General features: G+C 43.5%; 1 protein-coding gene, 1 non-coding gene and 1 pseudogene across 2 annotated transcripts; all 3 read left to right on the forward strand.

Annotated features, from left to right (window-relative positions):
- Window positions 1–4,686: 4,686 nt before the first annotated feature.
- TRNAG-CCC (transfer RNA glycine (anticodon CCC)) lies at window positions 4,687–4,759 on the forward strand. The gene has a single exon. It is a non-coding gene; the product is annotated as a tRNA-Gly (tRNA).
- A 630-nt stretch (window positions 4,760–5,389) lies between these two features.
- LOC139187178 (olfactory receptor 52K1-like) lies at window positions 5,390–6,373 on the forward strand. Its single transcript, XM_070803185.1, has one exon. The coding sequence runs from the start codon at window positions 5,390–5,392 to the stop codon at window positions 6,371–6,373; it is 984 nt and encodes a 327-aa protein (XP_070659286.1).
- A 16,453-nt stretch (window positions 6,374–22,826) lies between these two features.
- LOC109569016 (olfactory receptor 52Z1P-like) lies at window positions 22,827–23,846 on the forward strand (annotated as a pseudogene).
- Window positions 23,847–25,346: the final 1,500 nt, after the last annotated feature.

A 25,346-nucleotide genomic window follows, 5' to 3' on the forward strand; every position in this document is an offset into this window, starting at 1 on the left:
CTCTTCTGGGGAGCTTTCCCTGCCCCAGAGGCTGAGTTAGACATCTCCCTGGGCTCCACAGCTCTCTGCTTCTCCCCCTATTGGACTCCAAGCTTCTTGGGCACTGAAACCACATCTGATACACCCATGAAGCCCCCGTGCCTAACAGAGTGCCCGGCACATGGTGAACATCCCAAAATATGTTGAATAAAAAAAAAAAGGATGGCTTCATACATCTGTCAGTTGTATAAACTGCCTACTAGACACTGTGGCTACTAAATGAGATGGAAACTGTATGTGAGCACAAAAGAGAAAACAGACCATGGTAGGGCCTGAAAAATGTGTTAGTTTTTCTTCTGCTCCTTCCTATCAAAGCAACCTCAAGAAGAAAACTGTCCCTCAGAGTTAGGACACAGCTGGGACCAAGGGGCTGACACTACACAAAGAGAGCTTTCAAGCCTGACAACTGGGTGAAACACCCACTCACGGACCCACGGCCTGAGATACAGTAGGAAGCATCTGGATGAGCAGCTGTGCAGGCTGAGGGCACTCGCATCAGGGAAGGAGGTGAACGATACACAAGATGAGCCCTACAGGCTTCCACCGTGTGTGGCTGTGAATTCATGATTCTCAATGTTCGTTTAGGTCACAGAGGCCTGGAAAGGGGATGGGAGGAGGGGCCATCTGCCCAGGACTGGATAGTTAGAGCTTGCTGCCCCCAGGCACTGGGAGGTTGGCAGTTCCCATCTTCCTTTTAAGTCCCTTGGATGCAAATAGAAAATCTTCCCTCTCTGATGGCCTTCATTTCTGAGGCTCTAATCTCACCTTCTGCGTTTTGATGTTAATAAGGCAGTTGCCCAGCAGTGAGTGCAATCAGCAGTGAGAATAGGAGCCTCTGTTATGAGGTTCAGTCTGTGTGGAACCGTTATCTCCAGAAGAGGGTATGTTCAGGCATCCCAAGTGTGTGTCACTGAGTATTTCAGTGAGTCTCTGTATTTGTTTTCACACACGCCCTAGAGGATGACAGTTCTTACTCCACAGTGTGATTTGAGATGAGCTACAAGAGCTTTGGAGATGGTGAAGGCCAGGGGAGCCTGGCATGCTGCAGTCCATGGGTTTGCAAAGAGTCGGACATGACTGAGTGACTGAATGACAGCATGAGCTACATGAGTGTGACTCAAAATATCACCGGTTTACATGTTCATTCTTTGGGTTAGGGTATTTAATCACCCTACTGAAATGCAAATCACCCTGTAGGAGTCTATGCTAATGAATTATAAATTCTTTGTGAGATGGGCAAGTCACCAGAAGAATGTAATTTTCCAAGTTTACTTATGCTATGCTATGCTAAGTCACTTTAGTCGTGTCCTACTCTGTGCGACCCCATAGACGGCAGCCCACCAGGCTCCCCTGTCCCTGGGATTCTCCAGGCAAGAACACTGGAGTGGGCTGCCATTTCCTTCTCCAATGCGTGAAAGTGAAAAGTGAAAGTGAAGTCATTCAGTCGTGTCCGACTCTTAGCGACCCCATGGATTGCAGCATAACAGGCTCCTCCGTCCATGGGATTTTCCAAGCAAGAATACTGGAGTGGGGTGCCATTGCCTTCTCCGAACTTTACTTAAGAAGAGATTAAAAACCTGAGTAGATTGATTGCCATGAAAGAAATCAGAACGTGTTACTAAATAACTATCATCCAAAAAAGTCTGTGCCCAAATTGCTTTATTCGTGAGATTTCCCGCCCCCCAAACTCAAGGAATGAATAATTGCTGTGTTATAAAAGCTATTCTAGAAATGCTATGCTATGCTATGCTAAGTCACTTCAGTCGTGTCCGACTCTGTGTGACCCCATAGACGGCAGCCCACCAGGCTCCCCCGTCCCTGGGATTCTCCAGGCAAGAACACTGGAGTGGGTTGCCACTTCCTTCTCCAATGCATGAAAGTGAAATATTCTAGAAATAGAATTTTAAAAAGAAACTGAATCAATTCATCATGAAGCTGGCATAACTATGATAACAAAACTTCATATAGAGATAAAGATAGTTCCAAAAAAAAAAACCCTATAGATCTATTCTAAATAAAATGCTAGCAAATTAATTTCAGTAGTATTTAAAAATATAATCACTATGTATTTTATCTACTTGTCAATGGGTCAAATTTTAAAAGCATTGGCCCATTATTATCGATGCCAAAAAAGCATTTGAAAACATTAAATACAGACTCAAATTTTTTCATTATTAAAACTAGCAGCAAGAAGATACTTCATTAATATGAAAATAATACCTATCTCAAACCAATAAGCAACATCATATTTAACATAGAAACAGAATCTTTAATAAAATTGAGGGAAAATAAATACACCTTTTCTTATGATTACTTTTTAATGTTATTCTAGAAGTTCTGGTTTCTGAAATGAGATGTAAAACCAGAAATGAAAGTCCAATTATTATTTTTTTAAAAGAAAAAAATAATTCTCCCTTGTGTGTGTGTCCAGTTCAGTCGTGCCTGACTCTTTGTGACCCCATGGACTCTTGCCCACGAGGCTCCTCTGTCCCAGGCAATAATACTGGAGTGGGCTGTCATTTCTTCTCCAGAGGATCTTCCTGACCCAGAGATGGAATCCGCGTCTCTTGTGTCTCCTGAATTGCAGGCCAATTCCTTACCACTAGCACCACCTGGGAAGCCCAGTTCTCCCTTAAATACCCAATAAAATCAACTGAAATGTTTTTAACTAATAAGAGAAGTTTTTAAGTAGCAGTATATAAGATAAATGGACAAAATTGTAAACTTCTATATAAGCTTGTTGCCAATTCAAAAAATATAATAGAAAATTATTATTTTCTCAATGATAACAAATTGCAAAATACCTAGGATTTTAACAATAAACTATGGGAGACCCATTCATTATTCAACCAACACTTACTGTCTCCTATATGTCAGGTTTGGTATTAGGTTCCTGGAATATAAATGTGAGTGAAGTGAACAGAATTCCTGCCGTCACAGACTTACACAAATAACAGAAAACTGCTGAGAGACATAAATCAAGACTTGAAGACTTAGAACACCATACTTGATACTAGATGGAAAGACTGAATATTGTCAAGATTAGTCCTCTGCAGATTAATTCATAGATTTAATGAAATTCCAATTTTTAAAATGCACAATGAGATTATTTTAGAAATTGGCAAAATGATTATAAAGGTTGGGAGAATGAAACGAAAATAACAAAAAAAGTTTAACAAAAGTACTTGTAAAGATAAGTTTTATTAGAAATTAAAATAAATGATGAATTTATGGTAATCAATAAAATACAGTACTCTTACAACTTAGTAATAAAAGATAACTAAGTTAAAAATGGACAAAGAATTTGAATAGACACTTCTTAAAAAAATACAAATGGCCAATATGCACATGAAAAGATTCTTAACACCGTCAACCCTCAGAAAAACACAAACCAGGGATTTTCCTTCGTCCAGTGATTAAGACTCTGTGCTTTAAAAGCAAGAGGGGCTGGTCAGGCAACTAAGGTCTCACATGCTGCACCACAAAGCCAAAACAAAAAGGAAAAGAAAAACACAAGTCAAAACCACTAGGATAGCCAGAATAATAAAGAGAGGTAATAAGTATTAGCGAGGATATGGAGAAAATGGAATGCTCATCCATTGTTGGTGTGAATTTAAAATGGTGCAGCTACCTTGGAAAACAATCTGGTAGTTCCTCAATTGCGGTGGTTCCACAATTCCACTCCTAGGTATTTCCAAGAGAAATGAAAACATATGTTTACACCAAAGCTTGTACATGAGTGTTCAGAGAATTCATAATACCCTAAATGTGGAGATAGCCCAAATGTCTATCAGCTGATGAGTGGATCAATAAAATGTGATATAGCCATACTATGGAATATTATTCAGCCATTTAAAAAGAATGGCATACTGATACATGCTATAGAATGGATGAACCTTAAAAACATTATACTAAGTGAGAAAAAACAGCCATAAAAGAGCACATGTTGTATGATTCCATTAATATCAATTGTTCAAAGTAGGCACATTCACTGACTCAGAAAGTAGATTAGTGATTGGGTTACATAGGGCTGAGGGGGTTGGGGAAAAATAGGGGTACCAGGTTTCTATTTGGGCTGATGACAATGTTGATTGTGGTAATAGTTGCACAACTCTGTGAATTTACTAAAAACCATTGACGTGTACATGTCAATGTGCATATGTGAATTATATCTCGATAGAGCTTTATTTTTTAAATAGCATGGTACAATTTTTAAATTAATAAATAAATTTTAAAAATAAAAAATAGCATGGCATTGGCACAAGAACAAACAGACTATCACTACCTATAAAACAACCACTTCACATGTCAGAACTTAATCCAGGATAAAGATTGTGACACAAAGCAGTGTAGGAAATGACACAAGAACAATTATTTAGCTCCCTGGGAGAAAAATATCAAGTTAGATCATGACTTAATGTCACATAGCAAAGTGAATTTCATGTGTATCAAAACTTAATTAAAAAAATTAAGCCGTGCTTTAAAGAAGAACAAAATACAGTATACTATCTTTTTGATCTTTGAATGAGAATCATTCTAATAAACCAAGAAAAGAACTCACGAAGAGGTGTCTAGAGATTTAATTTTATAAATTTAAAACTCTTAGTCTTAATATCATAAATAAGATAAAAATACTAACAAGGGACTTCCCTGGTGGTCCAGTGGCTAAGACTCTACACTCCCAATGCAGATGGCCCAGGTTCAACCCCTGGTCAGGGAACTCAATCCCACAGGCCGCAACTAAAGACACCATGTGCAGCCACTGAGACCCAGCACAACCTAAATAAATAAACAAACAAATATTTTTAAAACAATACTAACAAGATTTGGAAAATCTGTTTCAATGGATAAAAGGGGAAACAATGGTTTTAAACTGTTAAGAGAAACAATCCCTAGTAGTGCATGGGCAAAAGACAGGAGTAGAAAATTCACATGTGGGAACGGAATCCCACATGCCACAACTAAAAGGCAGCATGCAAGTTAACATGAGATAGTATTTTCACCATCAAAGGATTAATTTTTGTACTCAAGGCAGTTTAGTACTAGCACCAATGACAAGACTGACAACGTTCTTGGAAATCTACTTGCACCTTCATAAATGTTCATATTATATGATACCAATAATTCTACATCTAAAATCTACCTTGAAGAATTTATTTGAAATGCAAAGATTTATCCACAGATGCATATCTCATTAAATAATGAGCTTTAGTCTGTCATTTTTTCTCTAGGGATATTGGAGATTCATGAAGATCAAAACCTAGGAAAGCTGGGGCAAGCCCTAGTGGGTGCAGAAACCAGGCCTCCTGCCCCTCTTTTCTCCCCAGAGCCATCCCACTCCCCAGGGAAGATGTCATCATGGACCAACGGCAGCTCCAACCTGTCCTATACCAGCTTCGTCCTGCTGGGCTTCCCGGGGCTGAAGGAGTCCCGAGCTCTCCTGGTGCTGCCCTTCCTCAGCATCTACCTGGTGATCGTCTCTGCCAATGCCCTGGTCATCCACACGGTGGTGACCCAGAGGAGCCTGCACCAGCCCATGTACCTGCTCATAGCTCTGCTCCTGGCTGTCAACATCTGTGCCGCCACCACTGTAGTGCCTGCCATGCTGCTCAGCTTCTCCTCCCGATTCAGCCGCATCTCCCTAGCTCGCTGCCTGGTCCAGATGTTCTGCATCTACTTCCTCATTGTCTTTGACTGCAACATCCTCCTGGTTATGGCCCTGGACCGCTATGTCGCCATCTGCTACCCTCTCCGCTACCCAGAGATAGTGACGGGTCAGTTGCTGGCTGGCCTGGTGGGGGCGGCAGCTGCCAGGAGCACTTGCATTGTGGCTCCAGTGGTGGCGCTGGCCTCCAGGGTTCGTTTCTGCCGCTCAGATGTGATCCACCACTTTGCCTGTGAGCACATGGCCCTGATGAAGCTTTCCTGTGGGGATATCTCCCTAAACAAGACTGTGGGGCTCACTGTCCGCATCTTCAACAGAGTCCTGGACATGCTGCTGCTAGGAGCCTCCTACTCCCGCATCATCCATGCAGCCTTTCGAATTTCATCAGGCAGAGCACGTTCAAAAGCCCTGAACACCTGCGGCTCCCACCTGCTGGTCATCTTCACCGTCTACGCGTCCACCATGTCCTCATCCATCGTCTACCGCGTGGCCCGCACTGCCTCCCAGGATGTGCACAACCTGCTCAGTGCCTTCTACCTGCTGCTTCCATGTCTGCTCAATCCCATCATCTATGGGGCCAGGACCAAGGAAATCAGGCAGCATCTGGCAACTGCCTTCCAACGGGCACAACACCAGGTCTCCAGTGAGAAGCTCCAGCCCCTGCCCTGACATAGGGAGCTTCCTGCCTGACTCGCCATGACTTGTAGGCCCTAATCACTCTCACTATCACGTAGGTAAATGTGCAAGTGACCCATCCCTGCTGTATGTAGGTTTTGGCTGTCTACAGTCATCTTTGAGAATCTTCTAGACATATTCTGAAAACTGGCTATTCATCCAGAGTTCCACAGTAACCAACTTCAAAATAAGCTTCTGTCACTGGTTTCTCAATTTTCTCCCCTTCTTTCTGCATGTAGTTTTCATTCATTCATTCATTCATTCACCAGACATCTAGTACACATACATCATGTTAGCCACACACTTGAAAGAAAAAAATTGTTTTCTCCCCTGAAAGAGGTCCCAATCTAGCACGCTGTAAAGGCATGTAATGGTCAATAATAGCTTTATGAACAAAATTCTGTGGAAATATATAGGAAGGGCAATCACTGACATGGAACACTTCACAGAGAAGATGAATCTGGCTTGTGTTTGAAGGATAAGGTAAGGTGTTCACTGGAGAGGAAGGAGATGGAAAGAAAAAAGGCACTCTAGACCAGAGGAACAGCATAGTGAGCCACAGAGGCTCACCATGAGCATAGAAATCAGAGCATAGAGATCAGAAACTCCACAGCAGCCCCCACAGAGTGAGCACGGGGGTCTGGTGGGAAGTGAGGGTGGGTTGGCAGGCAGATAAATAGAGGCCAGATGATAAAAGGCCTTATCTGTCATAATAAGGAGTTTGAGTTTTTACTCCAGGCAGCCACTGAAGACTCTGAAGCAGGGAAGTGGCAAAACCACACTTGTGATTCACAATTGTCACTCTGCAGTCACAGAAGAGTGTGGATTAGAGGGAGACAAGCCTGGAGGCTTAACACTAGAGACAATGGTAGCCTGGACCTGAGTACAGACACAGGGATGAAGAGAGGTAGAGAGATGGAAGGGATTTCTAAAGGTTGAATTTGTGTGTAGGAATCAGAGGCAGGAGGAAAACAAGGACAGAATGGCCTCACCAAAGCCAAGGGAGGAGACTGTTTTAAGAAGGTTGGAGTGGTTGGCAGGTTTCAGTCCTCTAATGGGTCAAGGAGAATGAGGATTTGACTAAGTAATATTGTGGAAGTTGATGAGTACTTTAACAAGGGCAGTTCCCTTCCTTGGTTCCTGGAGATACTATGATGAGCATAATGTGGTTCTTGCTCTCATGGACTTTACCTTTTAGAGGAGGCATAGGCCTTAGTCAATTGATGTTAATGCCTCAGAATGGTGGGGACAGAAATGAACTCCCATGATTCTGAGTGCATCAAGACAGAAGTTTATGGAGGGGAATAGACAGCAGTAGGTAGAAGGGAAGGTGGTCAAGAGGATGTGGGTAAACTTTGCAAAGCAGAAAAAAAAGTGTGACACTGAGAGAGGAAAAGACCTGGGTTTGATTCTTGGCTTAGCCACTTACAGTTTGGGAGGACCATGCGACAATCTTGGAATTCTCTCTGAATTTGTTTCCTTGTCTGCAAAATGGAGATAATAATATTATCTGCCTCATAGGGAGAGGAGAACTAGTTGAGAGAAAATTAAAGGATGATCCTTTAAAGGAGGGACAGTTGGGTCTTGAGAAAAGGAACCCTCTTCTTTGGATACAGAGAGAAGGAGTAAAGATGTGTACAGAAGTGCACAGCTGTGCTGTTTCTCTAGAAACACTTAGCAGTCTGGGAACAGCTTTCACCCAGCTCTCAGCAGGGTACATCAGGACAGGAGTACTGGAGAGAGAGCCATTGAGCTGCCTGCCATCCAACTTGTGAAGGGCAGGGGAGACAGGAGGATTCTGAACAATGGAAGAAAGATGACAGGCCTAGAGGTCATCATGAGATATAAAAGTAGGGACTGTTATGTTAAGGGGAAGGAATAAGGCAGTTTGAAAGAGAGCTACTAAAATAGAAGACTTCAGAGGTGGTGCATTTATGGTTGATGATCTAGGGTATGCTCACGTATTCACAGCCTGGACTGGAGAGAGAACATGTCACTGATGTTGAAGAAGGCAAACAACCCTTAAAGATGCTGGATAGATCATTTTCATGAATGATCCATACCATAGTCCAGGAGAATGGCCAGGGTTGAGGAGGAAAGTTAGCCTGAGCCAATGTCCTTTATGAAAATGGGGAAAGGATCTTAAAGTTATGGATAACAATGATGAAGAAGGAAGGGGATGCAAAATTAGGAAAACAATCATTTTAAGCAACATTAGGGAACTACTTTTTTTAATTATGTCAAGATATGGCTACCCATATCATGAGCCTTGGAAAGACTGGGAGACAGGTGGTTTCCCAGCACATAGCAAGAGGCCCCTAACAGAGCCCAATGCCCTCCAGAAAAGGCCAGTGAAAGACAGGCAGGCTGGAAAGAAGATGGAAGCCCCTACGTAGCAAGAGTGAAAGGAGGCCTAACCTGCTCTCATCTTCACCAGTCCAACCTATATCCCAAGTTTTCCACCAGTTCTGTTTCAGAGTAACAACGTGTCATGAGTATAGCAGCCATAAGGGGGTGGGGAGTGGCATATGTTGATAAGAATAGGCAAGCGTGTTGGTGTGTTCACAGTGTCCTTGGAAACAGGAGAGTACAGCAGCACAGAAGTCATCCTTCTCAAGCTTAAGTGTGCAAAGAAAGAAGCATAACGAGGGCAGCACCTGGGTTGGTGGGGGAGCTGTGGTCTTTCGACATAGACGAAGGAACTGAGCTCTTTATCCTGCAGGAGGAAATAGCCTCACCCTCAGGACACTCTTGGTCTAAGGAAATACCAGCTACTAGCACTGTCCTGCTCCACCACTCTCCTTCTCTGCCAGAAACATTCAAGCTTGCAAAGAAGCCCAATAAATGTTTCTTGATTAAATTCAGTGAGCTATCACAGCCCTAGGGAAAATATAAGGGAGGCAGAGGGTCACAATTCTCTCTGGTCCAAGAAGGCTACTCCTTTCTGGGTCAGATACTGCTCTGTCCCATGACTGTCCAAACCGTCCAGTATGACCTCAAAATATGACAGAACATGTCCTAATCCTCTCCATCGAGTCCCTCAAGGCCTTGCCTTCATGTTCACTGCTAGCACCTCAAGACATTGTTCAACATGGCAAAGAGCAAGGGTGTTAGAGTCCATGAGACGTCGGTTTGAAACCTAGCTATGCCTGAAGGTTGAGCTGCTTGGTCAGCGTGATGAACAAAGAACAAAAGCAGACATACAAAAGAAAATATTAGCACAGAAAGCCCTCTCTGAGCTCTCCTTGAGACTTTACTCTTCTAAAGGCAAGAGGAAGTTTTCACAGAATTAGAAGACACATACCAAAGCAGTCCCTGGTGGCTCAGACGGTAAAGCGTCTGCCTACAATGCAGGAGACCTGGGTTTGATCCCTGGGTTGGGAAGATCCCCTGGAGAAAGAAATGGCAACCCACTCCAGTATTCTTGCCTGGAAAATCCCACGGACTGAGGAGCCTGGTAGGCTACAGTCCACGGAGTCACAAAGAGTTGGACATGACTGAGCGACTTCACTTTCACTTTCTTTCACCAAAGCAGTCCCTTGGCATTTTATCTCTCTCTCGGTTCCATCTTTACGGTATCAAATTGCCTAACATCTACCTGTGTGTTAGTCACTCAGTCATGTCCGACTCCTTGTGACCTCATGGACTGTAGCCTGCCAGGCTCCTCTGTCCATGGAATTCTCCAGGCAAGAATGCATTGGAAGGACTTATGCTGAAGCTGAAGTTCCAATACTTTGGCCACCTGACGTGAAGAGCCAACTCATTGGAAAAGACCCTGGTGCTGGGAAAGATTGAGGGCAGGAGGAGAAGAGGGTGATAGAGGATGAGATGGTTGGATGGCATCACTGACTCAATGGACATGAGTTTGAGCAAATTTCAGGAGATAGTGAAGAACAGGGAAGCTTGGTGTGCTTCGATCTATCAGGTTGCAAAGAGTCGGACACAACTTAGCGACTCTCCATGGGATTTCCCAGGCAAGAATACTAGAGCAGGTTGCCATTTCCTACATTACACTTAATTATTTATTGGAAACATTAAACAAAAGGTACATCTAAATGTTAAAAATCCAAACCATAAAGTTTTATAAGATAAAGAAATATATCATCACAACATTGGAGTAATGGAAGTCTTTCTAAGTAGGACACAAGTACCAACTTTTTATAAAAGAAAGAAAAAAGTAATACAAACTTGACTACATAAAGGAAAGAAGTGGTAAATTTGACTACATTAAAATTTAGAATTTTGGATAATCAAAAGCAGAGCTGCCACTGTTATGTAATGCATTATATAGGTGATCTGCACAAAGACATCTGACAGAAGCAAGTGAAAGTTGAAATTCAGCCCACATTACACTTACCAAGCCATCAGAAAGGGAGCATTTTTATAAATTGTACAAAGGTATCCAATGTACTAGACACAGTCTCAATCAAAAGATGGATGCCATAAGCAAGTGAAAAAGCAAGCCACAGATTTGGGGAAGATACTTATAATACTTTATCCAACAAAGAACTAGTATCCAGAAAATATAAAGAATAACTACAAATCAGTAAGAAAAAGACAGATAATTTAGTTTATCAGAAGGTAACATAGATAGATAAAAGACAGTCACTTCAGAAAATAAGCATATGAAAAGGTATTTGTCCACACTATTTCAGAATTCAAATGTTAGTCATTTATGATTTAAGGCAGAATGAAATGCCTCACTCTAGCGCATGAATTTAAAACAGAAACTAAATGTATATTGGGCTTCGCCTCGTAGCTCAGTCCGTAACAAATTTGTTTGCAATGCTGGAATTCACTTGCCATGCAGGAGTCTGGGGTTCAGGTCCTGAGTCTGGAAGATCCCCTGGAGAAGGAAATGGCAACCCACTCCAGTATTCTTCCCTGGAAAATCCCATGGACAGAGGAGACTGGCGGGCTGCAGTCCATGGGGTGGCAAGAGTCGGACATGACTTGGCGACTAAACACCCACAGATGTGTTTACAGGGTTTTTTAAATGCAAAAAGCAACAATATTTCAGTTAAAGAGACTTGATTTCTTAAGCTAAATTAGAGTTTCCACAGAGATATTGCAAAAGGACAGTGATAATTTGGCTGAACGTGGCATGGTAGTTGTATACCGTGTGCTTCATCATTTTCAAAGGCACTAAAGTCACACCCGGCTGTGTTAGATTGGGAGCAAGATCATTGTTGTAGATTGAGAACTATTTCACATCCACAGCTAGACTTGGAATCTTCCACAGAAGAAGGATAAAAGTAAGCCATGTGTCCTATGTCTTAGAAAATGAAGTACCTCTACAGCCTCCATCTAAAAAACTAATCATTTACTATTATATATTCCAACTATTTCCAGTGCATTTAGTCCCTTCTCCTAATGGGAAAGAACAGTACAAGGTAGGACTAGCCAGTTAGGTGCAGCACAGCAGAGCTGGTATGAATACAGGCCTCTGAAGTCAGAGTGAGTACTGGGTTTTTATGTGTTTTTTAATTTTTTTAAAAAGTAGTATAGAGAAAGAAATCAACAAAGCAATATACCGTGAGAAAAATAATGGATTGAAAAATTTAAATATAAACTACTTACTTATCTGTCATTCAAAAGCAGGCAAGAGGTCAAGTGTTCAGGATACAAACAGCACAATTTGGAGAGGTCAAGAGTTACTATGAAGAGTGACATGATTTTCATGGGTCCCAGTTGCTTTTGTGTGAATATTGATAACTTCCTAAGTATGATTATAAGACTTAGTGATGTGATCTACTACCCAATTCTCTCTAGTCTCACCCATAGTGAGACTCCCACATAAACTGTCAATTTAAGGTAATTCTTTAAGCAGCCAGCATACATTCATTATCTTTCTTTGCGTCTCTGGGAATCCTCATGTTCTGTTTCCTCTTTATAATTTTCAGATTAGAAAAATCTTCCCTCATCTAAATCTTTCCTAAATTGCAGATTTTCCCCAACCTGAATCACTACTCTTTATTTTTTTCTTTTATTTTATCTTAATTTTATTTTTGTCTTCACTGGGTCTTTGTTGCTGCATGTGGGCTTTCCCTAGTTGCAGCTAGCAGGGGGCTACTCTCTAGTTGCTGTGTGCAGTCTTCTCATAACAGTGATCTTTCTTGTTGCAGATCACGTGCTCTAGAGTGTGGACTCAGTAATTATCGCTCATGGGCTTAGTTGCCCCATGGTTTGTGGAATCTTCCCAGAGCAGAGATCGAACCCATGTCCCCTCCACTGGCAGGTAGATTCCTAACCACTGGACCACCAGGGAAGTCCCACTACTGTTTATTTTTATGACATCTTTCAACATTTAGCCCAAATGCCACATCAGTGAAGCCCTTACTGCTCAGCTTAGACTTTAAAGAAGTTAATTGTTTTATCTTAGAGTTCATTGAATCCTTTTTTTTTTTTCTTATTCCTGTTGTAATCTAACAAGAACATCCTCCCCCTGTAATAAGGGACAATTCTATGAAACTTGTGGAGATGTTTATTTTTGTTGCTCTTCAATTCAACAGCTACTTATTGAGAGAGTTCTAGGTGCAAAATTATTTTAAAGGCTAAAAAGCATAGTAGTGGACAAAACCAACAAAACTTACTGTCCTTATGGATTTCACACTTAAGTTGTTGCAAACGCGTACATACCAAGGCAAACCAGTACTGACACAAATTGGGGAATTCTAAAGAGAAAGCGCTGTATAAGGAACCAAACGATTGGAGTGCAACTTGACCTGAAGAAGTCTCTGGAAGGAACCAATAACTAGGAAAATGACTAAGATTCTCTCTTTTCCTTTGCTCATCTATCCCCTAAGATTATGATTTATTTTTTTCTACAATCTCTCTCTCTCTCTGAAGACTGGATTTTTAGGTGCCCTATACATAACCACCTACATAATACAAAAATTGAATCTCTTTTCTTCATTCTGGGAGAAAGTTTTCTGATTGCACTAGCTTGGTCAATATTTGATTTATGGTTTATCAACTGTGACTGGGGCTAGTGGCATGATTAAATTGCACAAAATGGTACAAAATAGCTGTCAAGACCATCATCTCATGAATAAGATTTTTTAAAAGCGGTGATACTTCAGAGCTCAGATCTCTTGGTCGACCTTAGAATGTCCTTATGGATGTAGGATTTGGGGTATTGGTTTTATGTCTATACTGGCTCCCAGGGAAAAGACAAAAGGTATTTATCTCCGGCCTCTCATATTCAGATGTTCAGGCTATGCACTGTACAACCTCGTAATATCTATTGTATAGACACAATAGATTTATGTATGTATTAAGACAATTTCTCCACAGATGGCAGTGGAAACTCATGCACTACAACTGAGGTTATATTAATAGATTGGTACAACTACTTTGGAAGACAATTTGCCCGAAATGCAGTACTTGGATGCAATCTCAAAAATGACAGAATGATCTCTGTTTGTTTCCAAGGGAAACTATTCAATATCACGGTAATCCAAGTCTATGCCTCAACCAGTAACGTTAAAGAAGCTAAAGTTGAACAGTTCTATGAAGACCTACAAGACCTTCTAGAGCTAACACCCAAAAAAGATGTCCTTTTCATTATAGAGGACTGGAATGCAAAAGTAGGAAGTCAAGAAACACCTGGAGTAACAGGCAAATTTGGCCTTGGAGTACAGAATGAAGCAGGGCAAAGGCTAATAGAGTTCTGCCAAGAGAATGCACTGGTCATAGCAAACACCCTCTTCCAACAGCACAAGAGAAGACTCTACACATGGACATCACCAGACAGTCAACACCAAAATCAGACAGATAATATTCTTTGCAGCCAAAGATGGAGAAGCTCTATACAATCAGCAAAAACAAGACTGGGAGCTGACTGTGGCTTGGATCATGAACTCCTTATTGCCAAATCCAGATTGAAATTGAAGAAAGTGGAGAAAACCACTAGACCATTCAGGTATGACTTAAATTAAATCCCTTATGATTATACAGTGGAAGTGAGAAATAGATTTAAGGGACTAGATCTGATAGAGTGCCTGATGAACTATGGATGGAGGTTCGTGACACTGTACAGGAGACAGGAATCAAGACCATCCCCAAGAAAAAGAAATGCAAAAAAGCAAAATGGCTGTCTGGGGAGGCCTTACAAATAGCTGTGAAAAGAAGAGAAGCGAAAAGCAAAGGAGAAAAGGAAAGATATACCCATTTGAATGCAGAGTTCCAAAGAAGAGCAAGGAGAGATAAGAAAGCCTTCCTCAGCAATCAATGCAAAGAAATAGAGGAAAACAATAGAACAGGAAAGACTAGAGATCTCTTCAAGAAAATTAGAGATACCAAGGGAACATTTCATGCAAAGATGGGCTCAATAAAGGACAGAAATGGTAGAGACCTAATAGAAGCAGAAGATATTAAGAAGAGGTGGCAAGAATACACAGAAGAACTGTACAAAAAAGATCTTCACGACCCAGATAATCATGATGGTGTGATCACTCACCTAGAGCCAGACATCCTTGAATGTGAAGTCAAGTGGGCCTTAGGAAGCATCACTACCAACAAAGCTAGTGGAGGTGATGGAATTCCAGTTGAGCTATTTCAAATCCTGAAAAATGACGCTGTGAAAGTGCTGCACTCAATATGCCAGCAAATTTGGAAAACTCAGCAGTGGCCACAGGACTGGAAAAGGTCCGTTTTCATTCCAATCCCAAAGAAAGGCAATGCCAAAGAATGGTCAAACTACCACACAATTGCACTCATTCCACATGCTAGTAAAGTAATACTCAAAATTCTCTAAGCCAGGCTTCAGCAATACGTGAACCGTGAACTTCCTAATGTTCAAGCTGGTTTTAGAAAAGGCAGAGGAACCAGAGATCAAATTGCCAACATCTGCTGGATCATGGAAAAAGCAAGAGAGTTCCAGAAAAACATCTATTTCTGCTTTATTGACTATGCCAAAGCCTTTGACTGTGTGGATCACAATAAACTGTGGAAAATTCTGAAAGAGATGGGAATACCAGACCACCTGACCTGCCTCTTGAGAAATCTATATGCAGGTCAGGAAGCAACAGTTAGAACTGGACATGGAACAACAGACTGGTTCCAAATAGGAAAAGGAGTACATCAAGGCTGTATATTGTCACCCTGCTTATTTAACTTATATGCAGAGTACATCATGAGAAACGTTGGGCTGGAAGAAGCACAAGCTGGAATCAAGATTGCTGGGACAACTATCAATAACCTCAGATATGCAGATGACACCACCCTTATGGCAGAAAGTGAAGAAGAACTAAAGAGCCTCTTGATGAAAGTAAAAGAGGAGAGTGAAAAAGTTGGCTTAAAGCTCAACATTCAGAAAACGAAGATCATGGCATCTGGTCCCATCACCTCATGGCAAATAGATGGGGAAACAGTGACTGACTTTATTTTTTTGGGCTCCAAAATCACTGGAGATGGTGATTGCAGCCATGAAATTAAAAGACGCTTACTCCTTGGAAGGAAAGTTATGATCAACCTAGATAGCATATTAAAAAGCAGAGACATTATTTTGCCAACAAAGGTCCGTCTAGTCAAGGCTATGGTTTCTCCAGTGGTCATGAATGGATGTGAGAGTTGGACCATTAAGAAAGCTGAGCACCAAAGAATTGATGCTTTTGAGCTGTGGTGTTGGAGAAGACTCTTGAGAGTCCTTTGGACTGCAAGGAGATCCAACGAGTCTATCCTAAAGGAGATCAGTCCTGGGTGTTCATTGGAAGGACTGATGTTGAAGCTGAAACTCCAGTACTTTGGCCACTTGATGCGAAGAGCTGACTCATTTGAAAAGACCCTGATGCTGGGAAAGATTGAGGGCAGGAAGAGAAGGGGATGACAGAGGATGAGATGGTTGGATGGCATCACTGACTCGATGGACATGGGTTTGTGTGGACTCCGGGAGTTGGTGATGGACAGGCAGGCCTGGCGTGCTGCGAGGTTCATGGGGTTGCAAAGAGTCAGTCACGACTGAGCGACTGAACTGAACTGAGTAAAATAAAAGATATTTATGCATACTCTTTGATCCAGGAAACCTCCTCGGGGACATGAGCATCAGAATACTTATACAAAGCTTTTAATATTGGCCTTGACTTCCCCGGTGGCTCAGACGGTAAAGCTTCTGCCTACAATCCGGGAGACCCGGGGTCGATCCCTGGGTTGGGAAGATCCCCTGGAGAGGGAAATGACAATCCACTCCAGTACTATTGCCTGGAAAATCCCATGGTCGGAGGAGCCTTGTAGGCTACAGTCCATGGGGTCACAAAGAGTCGGACACGACTGAGCGACTTCACTTTCATTTTCAATTTATCCCTAATTAGGAAAAACCAGAAACAGTATAAATGTCCCTCAGTGATGGAGTATGTAAATAGGTTATGGTACATTTATATACTGGATGCTAGCAATAAACTATAGTCACATACAACATTAATGAATTTTTCAAACAAATATTAATTTTTTCTTATTTTTCTAAATCTTTTTAGAACTCAATGAACTGTGTAAAGCCCAAAATATATATAAATGTATTGTGAGGTTTATAACTTATGTATAAATAAAGCAAATGACAACAATAACACAAACAGTGGAAGAGGGGCAGTGAAAGAATCTTGCTGCAAGGATCTCATACTCTTCATTGAAGTGGCACAATACTATTTAAAAGTAGGCTATTACCATAGTGTAAAACCTAAGGCAAACGAAGAGGCACAGCTTGTAAGCCAACAACAAAGATAAAATGAAATCATGAAAGACAGTTACTCCAAAGAATGTAGAAAAAGTTTTCCATTGCTACCGCTTTCAAATTCCAGAGGACAAACTGGTGATGCCTCCCTGGAGGAGCCACCCCTGCCTCTGTGAGTCCTGGCTGCTCACAGTACAACCCACACCAAAGTCATCTCCCACTCAAGCCCCTCAGTCACCCATTCTGGGAAAGTTAATGCCTCATCAATCTCAGTGTGTGCATACATGCTCAGCACTCATGCACAAGCATATGTGTACATGCACACACACCACACTTTTCACTGTCACCCAAATGCCCCTTCCTGCCTTTGGCTGACCCCCAAATTGCAGGAGCTCCTTCCCCTCAGTGGAGCCCCAGGTCATCCCAGTCAGTCATCCCCAGTCTGTTAGTCCCCTGGGATGGAAGCCTCCCTGAACCCTGACTTGCTCTCTCTGAGTCTCTAATGGCTCATCTGTAAAGTGGGGGAACCCCTCTGCAGATGTGACCACTCTGTGAGAAAAAGCTGGAGCCATAGAAATAAAAATGTTAGTACACCATCATCTCCACACAGCCTCTCTCCCTCTCTCCTCCTTCAATTCTCCTGGGTTTCTCATTGATTTCTCCTTTGAGTCCCTGGAAACACTTACCCACTAGGAATCTCATCCTCCACTGGGAATCCCCTGGAGACACAGGTCTACTTATCCATCCCTCCCCTCAGCCTCATAGCGCAGTCTCTTGGAGTTGGGCACAGACCTCAGGCCTTACCTTTTCAGAGGTGATACCAAAGCCATAGCAGGCCACCACCCAACAGAAGCGTTCTACAGGCTGCCACAGTGAGGCTGGGCATGAGAAGACAAGGGACTTATGGGGAGTTTGAGGCAGGTAAGCCTGAGATTGGCATTGAACTTCACCACTGGCAAACCTACATCACATCCCAGCTATCATTTAACATCTATGATACTTTAATAAAATTAGTTATTGTCTTTGAGCCTCAGTATTAATGTCTGTAAACTGGGTTAATAAATAGTATTCATCTCTTAGTGTTGCTTTGAATATTACAGATACCAAATGGAAAAGCCTTTGGAACCATGCCCGGTATGCAGTAAGTACTCAATAAATTTTAACTCATAGTATTGTTGCTGAGGCTAGGACTGCTTGGAGCCTGTCCAGTGCTATCTCATGTGTGGATGTGAAGGAAGAAGTGTGGTACAGACAGAAGAGTCCAAGAAGACCTAGATTTGAGGCCTGGCTCTTCTTGCTAGGTGAGACGAAGCAAATCACTTGGTATCTCTGAGCCTTGATAGGGTTTGTTTTTCATTCATTCACTCATTTATTCATTCAACCTCAAAGAGCTACTCTAAGTTAGTAGTACATGAGAATGTTTATTAAAATTCCTTGGTGCATTATGTATTCTTGCAACACAACACTTACTGAGCAGGTACTCTGCAGTGGGCTCTATGCCGGGCACTGGGACAGAGAGGAGAGAGGAGTAAGACACGGTTGCCCCACCAGCAACATCTTCAGTCTAGTGGGGAGCCTGATCAGCAATTCAGCGATTATTGCATGATAAAGGCATGTCCAGGGCCTTGGCTTCAGGGGTGAGGAGAAAGATTGAAAGCTTGAGGACTGAATGAAGTTATGGAAGAGTTTATTTTCACCAGACAGACTTGAATTCCATATTCAAGGGATACAAAGAGGAGAAGTGGAAGATATCCTGAGGACGAAAGAGAGGAGAGGGACTTCCCTGGAGGGTCAGTGGTTAAGATTCCATGCTTACACTGCAGAGGGCTTGGGTTCAATCCTTGATAGGGGAACTAAGATCCCACATGCTGCATGGTGCAGGAAAAAAAGAGGGAGTGGGGAGAGAAAAGAGAGACTTCTCTTTTACTGGGAATCTTACTGGGAACAGAGGAAGAGAGAAAGACGAGCGCAGTAGCCCAAGTGTGAGGAGGGGGGAGTTCAAGGAGCTCTTGTCTGCAGTGTTGATTCTCACAGTGGAGGAGCCGTGCTTCTTTCTGCAGAAAGCACACGATGTCTGGCCTCTTCATCTCAGCCCTCTTACCTGTTCCCTCCCCTACTACTCAGAACAATAAGCTTTGCAGGGTGACTTAGCTGTGTTGATCTTTTGCCTCTGTGTGGTGGTTTAGTCCCTAAGTCATGTCTGACTCTTGCAGCCCCATGGACTATAGCCTGACAGGCTCCTCTGGCCATGGGATTTTCCAGGCAGGAATACTGGAGTGGGTTGCCATTTCCTTCTCCAGGGGATCTTCCAGACCCAGGAATCGAACCCCAGTCTCATGTACCCCAAGAAAATTCCTACATTGCAAACAGATTTTTACCAACTAAGCTATGAGGGAAGCCCACAGTCGTGTCCGACTGTTTGCAACCCCATGGACTATACAGTCCATGGAATTCTCCAGGCCTGAATACTGGAGTGGGTAGCTTTTCCCTTCTCCAGGGTATCTTCCCAACCCAGGGAACGAAGTCAGGTCTCCCGCACTGCAGGCAGGTTCTTTACCAGCTGAACCACAAGGGAAGCCCAAGAATGCCGGAGTGGGTAGCTTATCCCTTCTCCAGCAGATCTTCCCAACCCAGGAGTCAATGTGGTCTCTTGCATTGCAGGCAGATTCTTTATTGACTGAGCTATTCTTTACCGTGAAGCCTCCAAAGCAGCAGAACCTTTCGTCCTCTGGTTTCCAGAATCCCATTTGCTCCTGGCTCTCACTCCATCTCTCTACTCTTTATGTCTCCTTCACTGACACCAGTTATTCTGTCTGTCCCTCAGGATTCTATCTCATGCCCTTAATAAAATTATCATCCCCATCTCTAGTTTCAATCCTTCATCTGAGCACTCCACTCTCATTTCCAGTTGTTGATGACTGGACATCTCTTCATTTGTGAGTTTTCACAACATCCAAATGTGTTTATTGACTGTACCTCCCAACACCCCAACCCTGTTGCTCTTTCCTCAGGTTTTAGCAGCTTCAATGTAGTCATCATAGCTGAAAAAACAAAAAGAAACCTTATAATTTTTGATTCCTCTGTCTCTCTCCACTTCCAGTTGGTTCTTAAGTCTGATTGATCTGTCTCTAGAAACATCTCTTTATCTCCTTTAAGACCTTCATTAGACAGTAAACTGATCTCCTCATCTTTCAGTCTTTTCCATCCCTTCTGCCCCTCCTTGAGGAGATTGTTATTCTATCTTTCCTCTCCTGGATGCTTTAGGGCCCAGTGTCAAAGAAGCTCTTTTACTAGTTTACTTAAGCAATCTTAAGATAAAAACAGAAGAGCAAAGTACAGTTCACATGATGGAGATAGACCACCCTTGTGAAAGGGTTGTGGGCAGCCCATGCCAGCTTTTTCTCCCCCTCAAGGGACCACCCTGGGGCATTTGGGAAGAAGGAGCACGGGTCCCTGAACGTCTTCTTGGCCTCTGCTCCTCCAGGTTGCATTTTCCTCCTCACCCCTTTATTCTATCACAGGTCACCTCTCACCTCCTTCGCTCACAGATTCTCAATTCCACCCCACTGGACCATCTTCAACAGAACTCCCCTAAGGATTTTTACCACCTCCTCACAGGGGTAGTCTGGCCCAACCACAACAGAAGTCCACTTCCCCAAATCTGAGTTATTCTGTCTAAAACAATGCTCTAAGTGTTCCAGAAACACATTCCAGGGTGGGCCCTGGAATTCCAAATCCAATTCCTACATAGAGGGCTCCCTGTGAACTTCGGGATGTTTCTCTGTACTCTTCTGAGTATACAGAGGGTGGCTATAGTAACACCAGTATAAATACTGATTTTCAGAGACACTACATTCAAACCTCTAAGAAGGAAGAATGTTTCTTTCTGGCTGCTCTACAAGTTATGTTGTTATTGTTGCTTAGTCACTAAGTCATGTCTGACTCGTGACGCCATGGACTGTACCCGCCAGGCTCCTCTGTCCATGGGATTTCCCAGGGAAGAATACTGGAGTGGGTTGTCATTTCCTACTCCAGGGGATCTTCCTGACACAGGGATCAAACCCAAGTCTCTTGTGTTTCCTGCATTGGTAGGTGGATTCTTTACCACTGAGCCACCAGGGAAGCCCTACAATTTATGAGGCTTCTCTAATCTTCAAGGTTACCAGTGATAATAGTAAAATGATCAACTGCCTGGTTTGCCTGAAAACTTTCCTGGGACCCCACATGTTCAGCTCTAATGCCAGGAACACCTCAGGCACAGCAGGACAAGCTGATCATCCTGATGTTGTTAAGAGCATGCACTCCGGAGTCTGACTTCAAAGCCAGGTCTGCCATTTAACAGCTGTAGAACTAGAGTTAATCTCTCTGTGCCTCACTTTCTTTTTCAGTAAAATTAAGAAGATTGGAAAATTAATAAATGAAAGCATTTAGAACGCTACCTGAAATAAGGTAAACAGTTACCTCAGTGTTAATTCCTCTTATCATCACACCTACCACCACCAAATGGTGCTCCCTAAGATTCCCTAAGAATCTGGGTAAGATGTGGGCCCAGTACAGAATTACACATCTTTTAATATCCTAATTATACAAAAACCAGGCCAAAGCATTGAAACTGCTGCTCTTCAGACCCCAGCTGACTAGCTTCTTACCACCTTCTCCCTTTTCCTCATTCACCTACTCAACAAGCAATGTTCCAGCACCTCCCCTGTGCCTGTGGTGGCTCTGTGCTTGGAGCACCAGAGAACACAACAGAAGGGTGCTGTTACCCCTGCTCCCCCAGAACGCACATTCTGAAAGGAAAGCAAGCATTATCCACTGGGGGCAAGCCCAGGCAAGAGGCCCCTCAGCCAGTCGAGAGGGTCTTAGGAAGAGACAAGTCTCTGTGGCCCATGCTTTGTGTCCAAGAAGACAGAAGTTCTGCTCAGCAGCTTCCTCTATCCTTGACATAGAGTGTACCCCAGGCACAAAAGGGAGACCGTCATTCCTCACCGGTGCTTCACTCCAATAAACCCCTACATGGTCCTTCCCAGGTTTCTTAGACCCAATGTGGGGGCTCCCCAGGCGGTGCTAGTGGTAAAGAACCTGCTTGCCAATCCAGGGGACCTTCCCTGGGTTGGGAAGGTCCCCTGGAGAAGGGCATGGCCACCCGCTCCAGTACTCTTGCCTAGAGAATCCCATGGATAGATGAGCCTGGTATTTTCCTCACTCCCCAAAACCCTTACTTGGTCCTTCCCAGGTTTCCTAGACCAAAGATTCTTCATATACTTTTCTTCCTCCTAATCAAGGATCTTCTTCATCCTTTTTAGTGCCTCTGGGCCATCACTCCTTTTTCTTCTCTCCTACACCATACCTACTTTCCTCTGAGCCTTTTTACTCAGCAATCGAATATCAGGAATATCACAGAAAGAGTATCTAGTTCCCAGACCAGGAGTCAAACCTGGGCCCCCTGCATTGGAAGCTCAGAGTCTTAGCCACTGGACCACCAGGGAAGTCCTGATAAACAGTATCTTGTAAGTTTATACCTCATGTACATAATCTAAGAGCTCCCTGAAGACAAAGAATGTCTTTTTCATCTTTGTAGCTCCCATTACGTCTGACACAATACCTGTCTGTTGCCCCAAAGAGTGGCCATAGATATGGCCATAGATACATGAAGAGGTGGATCTTCATCACAAACCCCTCAGGCCTCAAAATAGCAATAGAAATCGGCTTTCTTCACTGACCATTTTGTTCTAACAGTCTCTGATCCCCACTTCTGGGGCCAGCCCAGGGCCAAAGCCAATGAGTGAGGATGGAAATACCAGCACCTTCAACATTTCCTACACCAACTTCTTCCTGGTGGGCTTTCCTGGACTGTCAGAGTGGAGGCCCTTCCTGGTCCTGCCTCTTACTTTCCTCTATGTGACCATCATCTCTGCCAACGCCCTGGTCATCCACACAGTGGCAGCCCAGCGGAGCCTGCACCAGCCCATGTACGTGCTCATTGCCCTGCTCCTGGCTGTTAACATCTGTGCTGCTACAGCGGTCATGCCCAAAATGCTGGAAGGCTTTGTGCATTATGCTAATCCCATATCACTGCATGGCTGCCTGGCCCAGATGTTCTTCATCTACTTCACTCTCCTTCTGGACTACAACCTCCTGCTGGCCATGGCCCTAGACCGCTATGTGGCCATCTGCCACCCACTCCGCTACAGTGATCTGATGACCTCCCATTTGCTGGGTGTGCTGGCCTTTTTCACCCTGACACGGAGCTTGGGCGTGGCAGTGCCCTTGGTGGTGCTAACCTCACGAGCTCGATTTTGCCGGACAGCAATGATCTGACATTTCACCTGCGAGTACATTGCACTGCTGAGTATAGCTTGTGGAGACTTGACCTTCAACAACCATTTGGGGCTGGCCATGCGGTTGGCCACTGTGAGCTTTGACCTAGCCCTGCTGGGGACCTCCTACACCCGCATCATCTATGCTGCCTTCCGAATATCTTCCGGGGGAGCCCGAGCCAAGGCCTTGCACACGTGTGGCTCCCACTTACTGGTCATCCTCACCATCTACCTCTCTGGTCTCTCCACTTCCATCGTGTTCCGAGTAGCCAAGACTGTGTCTCAGGATGTCCAGAACCTCCTCAGTGCCATCTATTTGCTGCTCCCAGGAACCTTGAATCCAGTCATTTACGGGGTGAGGACCAGAGAGATCCGGCAACATATAGAAAAGATGCTCTGTGGAAAGGAAATAGCCCGGGAAGTTAGGGAGAAGCCAGAGAGGCTGCAAAATACTAGAGTGAAAGGGAAACTTCCAGGGTGAACTTCCTCAATATGGGAGACTGGGGCTGTGACCTCTGGGAACAAGAGATAAACAGGCAGTACTGAGGGACGGGCTGGAATTTCCTGAGATTACAGGCTCAACAGCGGGTTCACTGTTGGTAAACTATTCCTTTTTGAATCCTTAGAATGCTGTTTTCAATCTAATAATAAAATTGTTTTTCCCTATTTATCGCTGTTAGTTTCATTTCTCTGTCCTCTTCTCCCTGACTCCTGAGAAAGTCCCCAGTAAATACTTGGATATATGGAGCTCCACTGGAAGTTCTATAAAGTCATGCAGATAATCATTTGCCCTGAACACACAGTTTGAAACAATACTGGACAGACCCTTCCCTGGTGCCCAATCAGTCCCAAATATGGCATAAGACTTGACATGAAGCCCAGTCTGACCAAATATCCAGGTCAGTCTTGATGCCTAGGTCCAGTCTAATGCAAGCACACAGGCTGGATTCCAGAGTTCAGGCAGTTCCAAACACAGGTGAGGCTCTGCCTGATATCCCCATCTGACACGGGCACACGGGTCAGACCTATCCCAGGTGTCCAGTCTAGCCTAAAGAGTTCAAGTCCAGCCAAGGGGCCCAGCAGTCGGAGACCACCAAACCAGGTCTTCTCTTGGGACCCAATTTCATCCAAAGGCCAGACTAGGCCTTATCTGTACTTGACCTTGACCCAAACCCATTGGTCAGGACACTCTTCCCATAGTACCCAGTGTGATTTATCTAAGTCACCCCTACTTGAAAGATCTCCATAACTGTCATCTATGGAATGGAGTGTCCTTTAGGGATGTCCCCAAAAGAGGTGTCCTGTACTGTGCAGAACCAGCTGTAAACCACCCAAGTTTTCTCTTCCTCTGTCAACTGATTATATGGAATGTCCCATGAGGCCATGGTGCAGGCTGGGAGAGAAGCAGGAGTGATGGGCATTTGGGCCACTTCTTCAGTAGATTACTTGTGCATCCAGGGCCTGCTTGAGGCCAGGCTTGTATATACAACTTCCATTTGATGATGCTATGTAATGCTACTACACATGCCAACTTTAGGTTTTGTGGGCAGATAATACCCAGTTCATGATAGCAGTTCAGGCTGCATAGGAACTTGATGGTCTTTAGTTAAGCAGTCTTGAGGCACAGCAAGTAGCAGCCAAAAGCTGTCTCTCTCAAGGGATCGAAAGAGGATGGTTACTGATATTTGAGTAGGTTGCATGACAGGTTGGACATGTTGCAGAGCCTTCTTTGTTCTGGGCCCCACTCAAAACTAGCAGCTTTTAGGGTCATACAGTAAATGGGTCAAAATAACACACCCAAATAAGGAGTATGTTACCATTTTGTCTCCAAAGTCCATAGAGGACCACTAGGCTTTATGCCTCTTTTGATTGTAAGAGGAGTCAGAACAATTTATCCCTTACCATGGAAAGAATACCTCAACATGCCTCATATCAGTGACCCCTAGAAATTTCACTGATAGAGGTGCCTTAATTTTTGTCA

Source organism: Bos indicus, chromosome 15, assembly GCF_029378745.1.
Source record: "Bos indicus isolate NIAB-ARS_2022 breed Sahiwal x Tharparkar chromosome 15, NIAB-ARS_B.indTharparkar_mat_pri_1.0, whole genome shotgun sequence".
Taxonomy (NCBI): domain Eukaryota; kingdom Metazoa; phylum Chordata; class Mammalia; order Artiodactyla; family Bovidae; genus Bos; species Bos indicus.

Coding starts and splice junctions, on each gene's coding strand:
- LOC139187178 (XM_070803185.1), top strand. CDS start 5,390: ATGTCATCATGGACCAACGGCAGCTCCAACCTGTCCTATACCAGCTTC.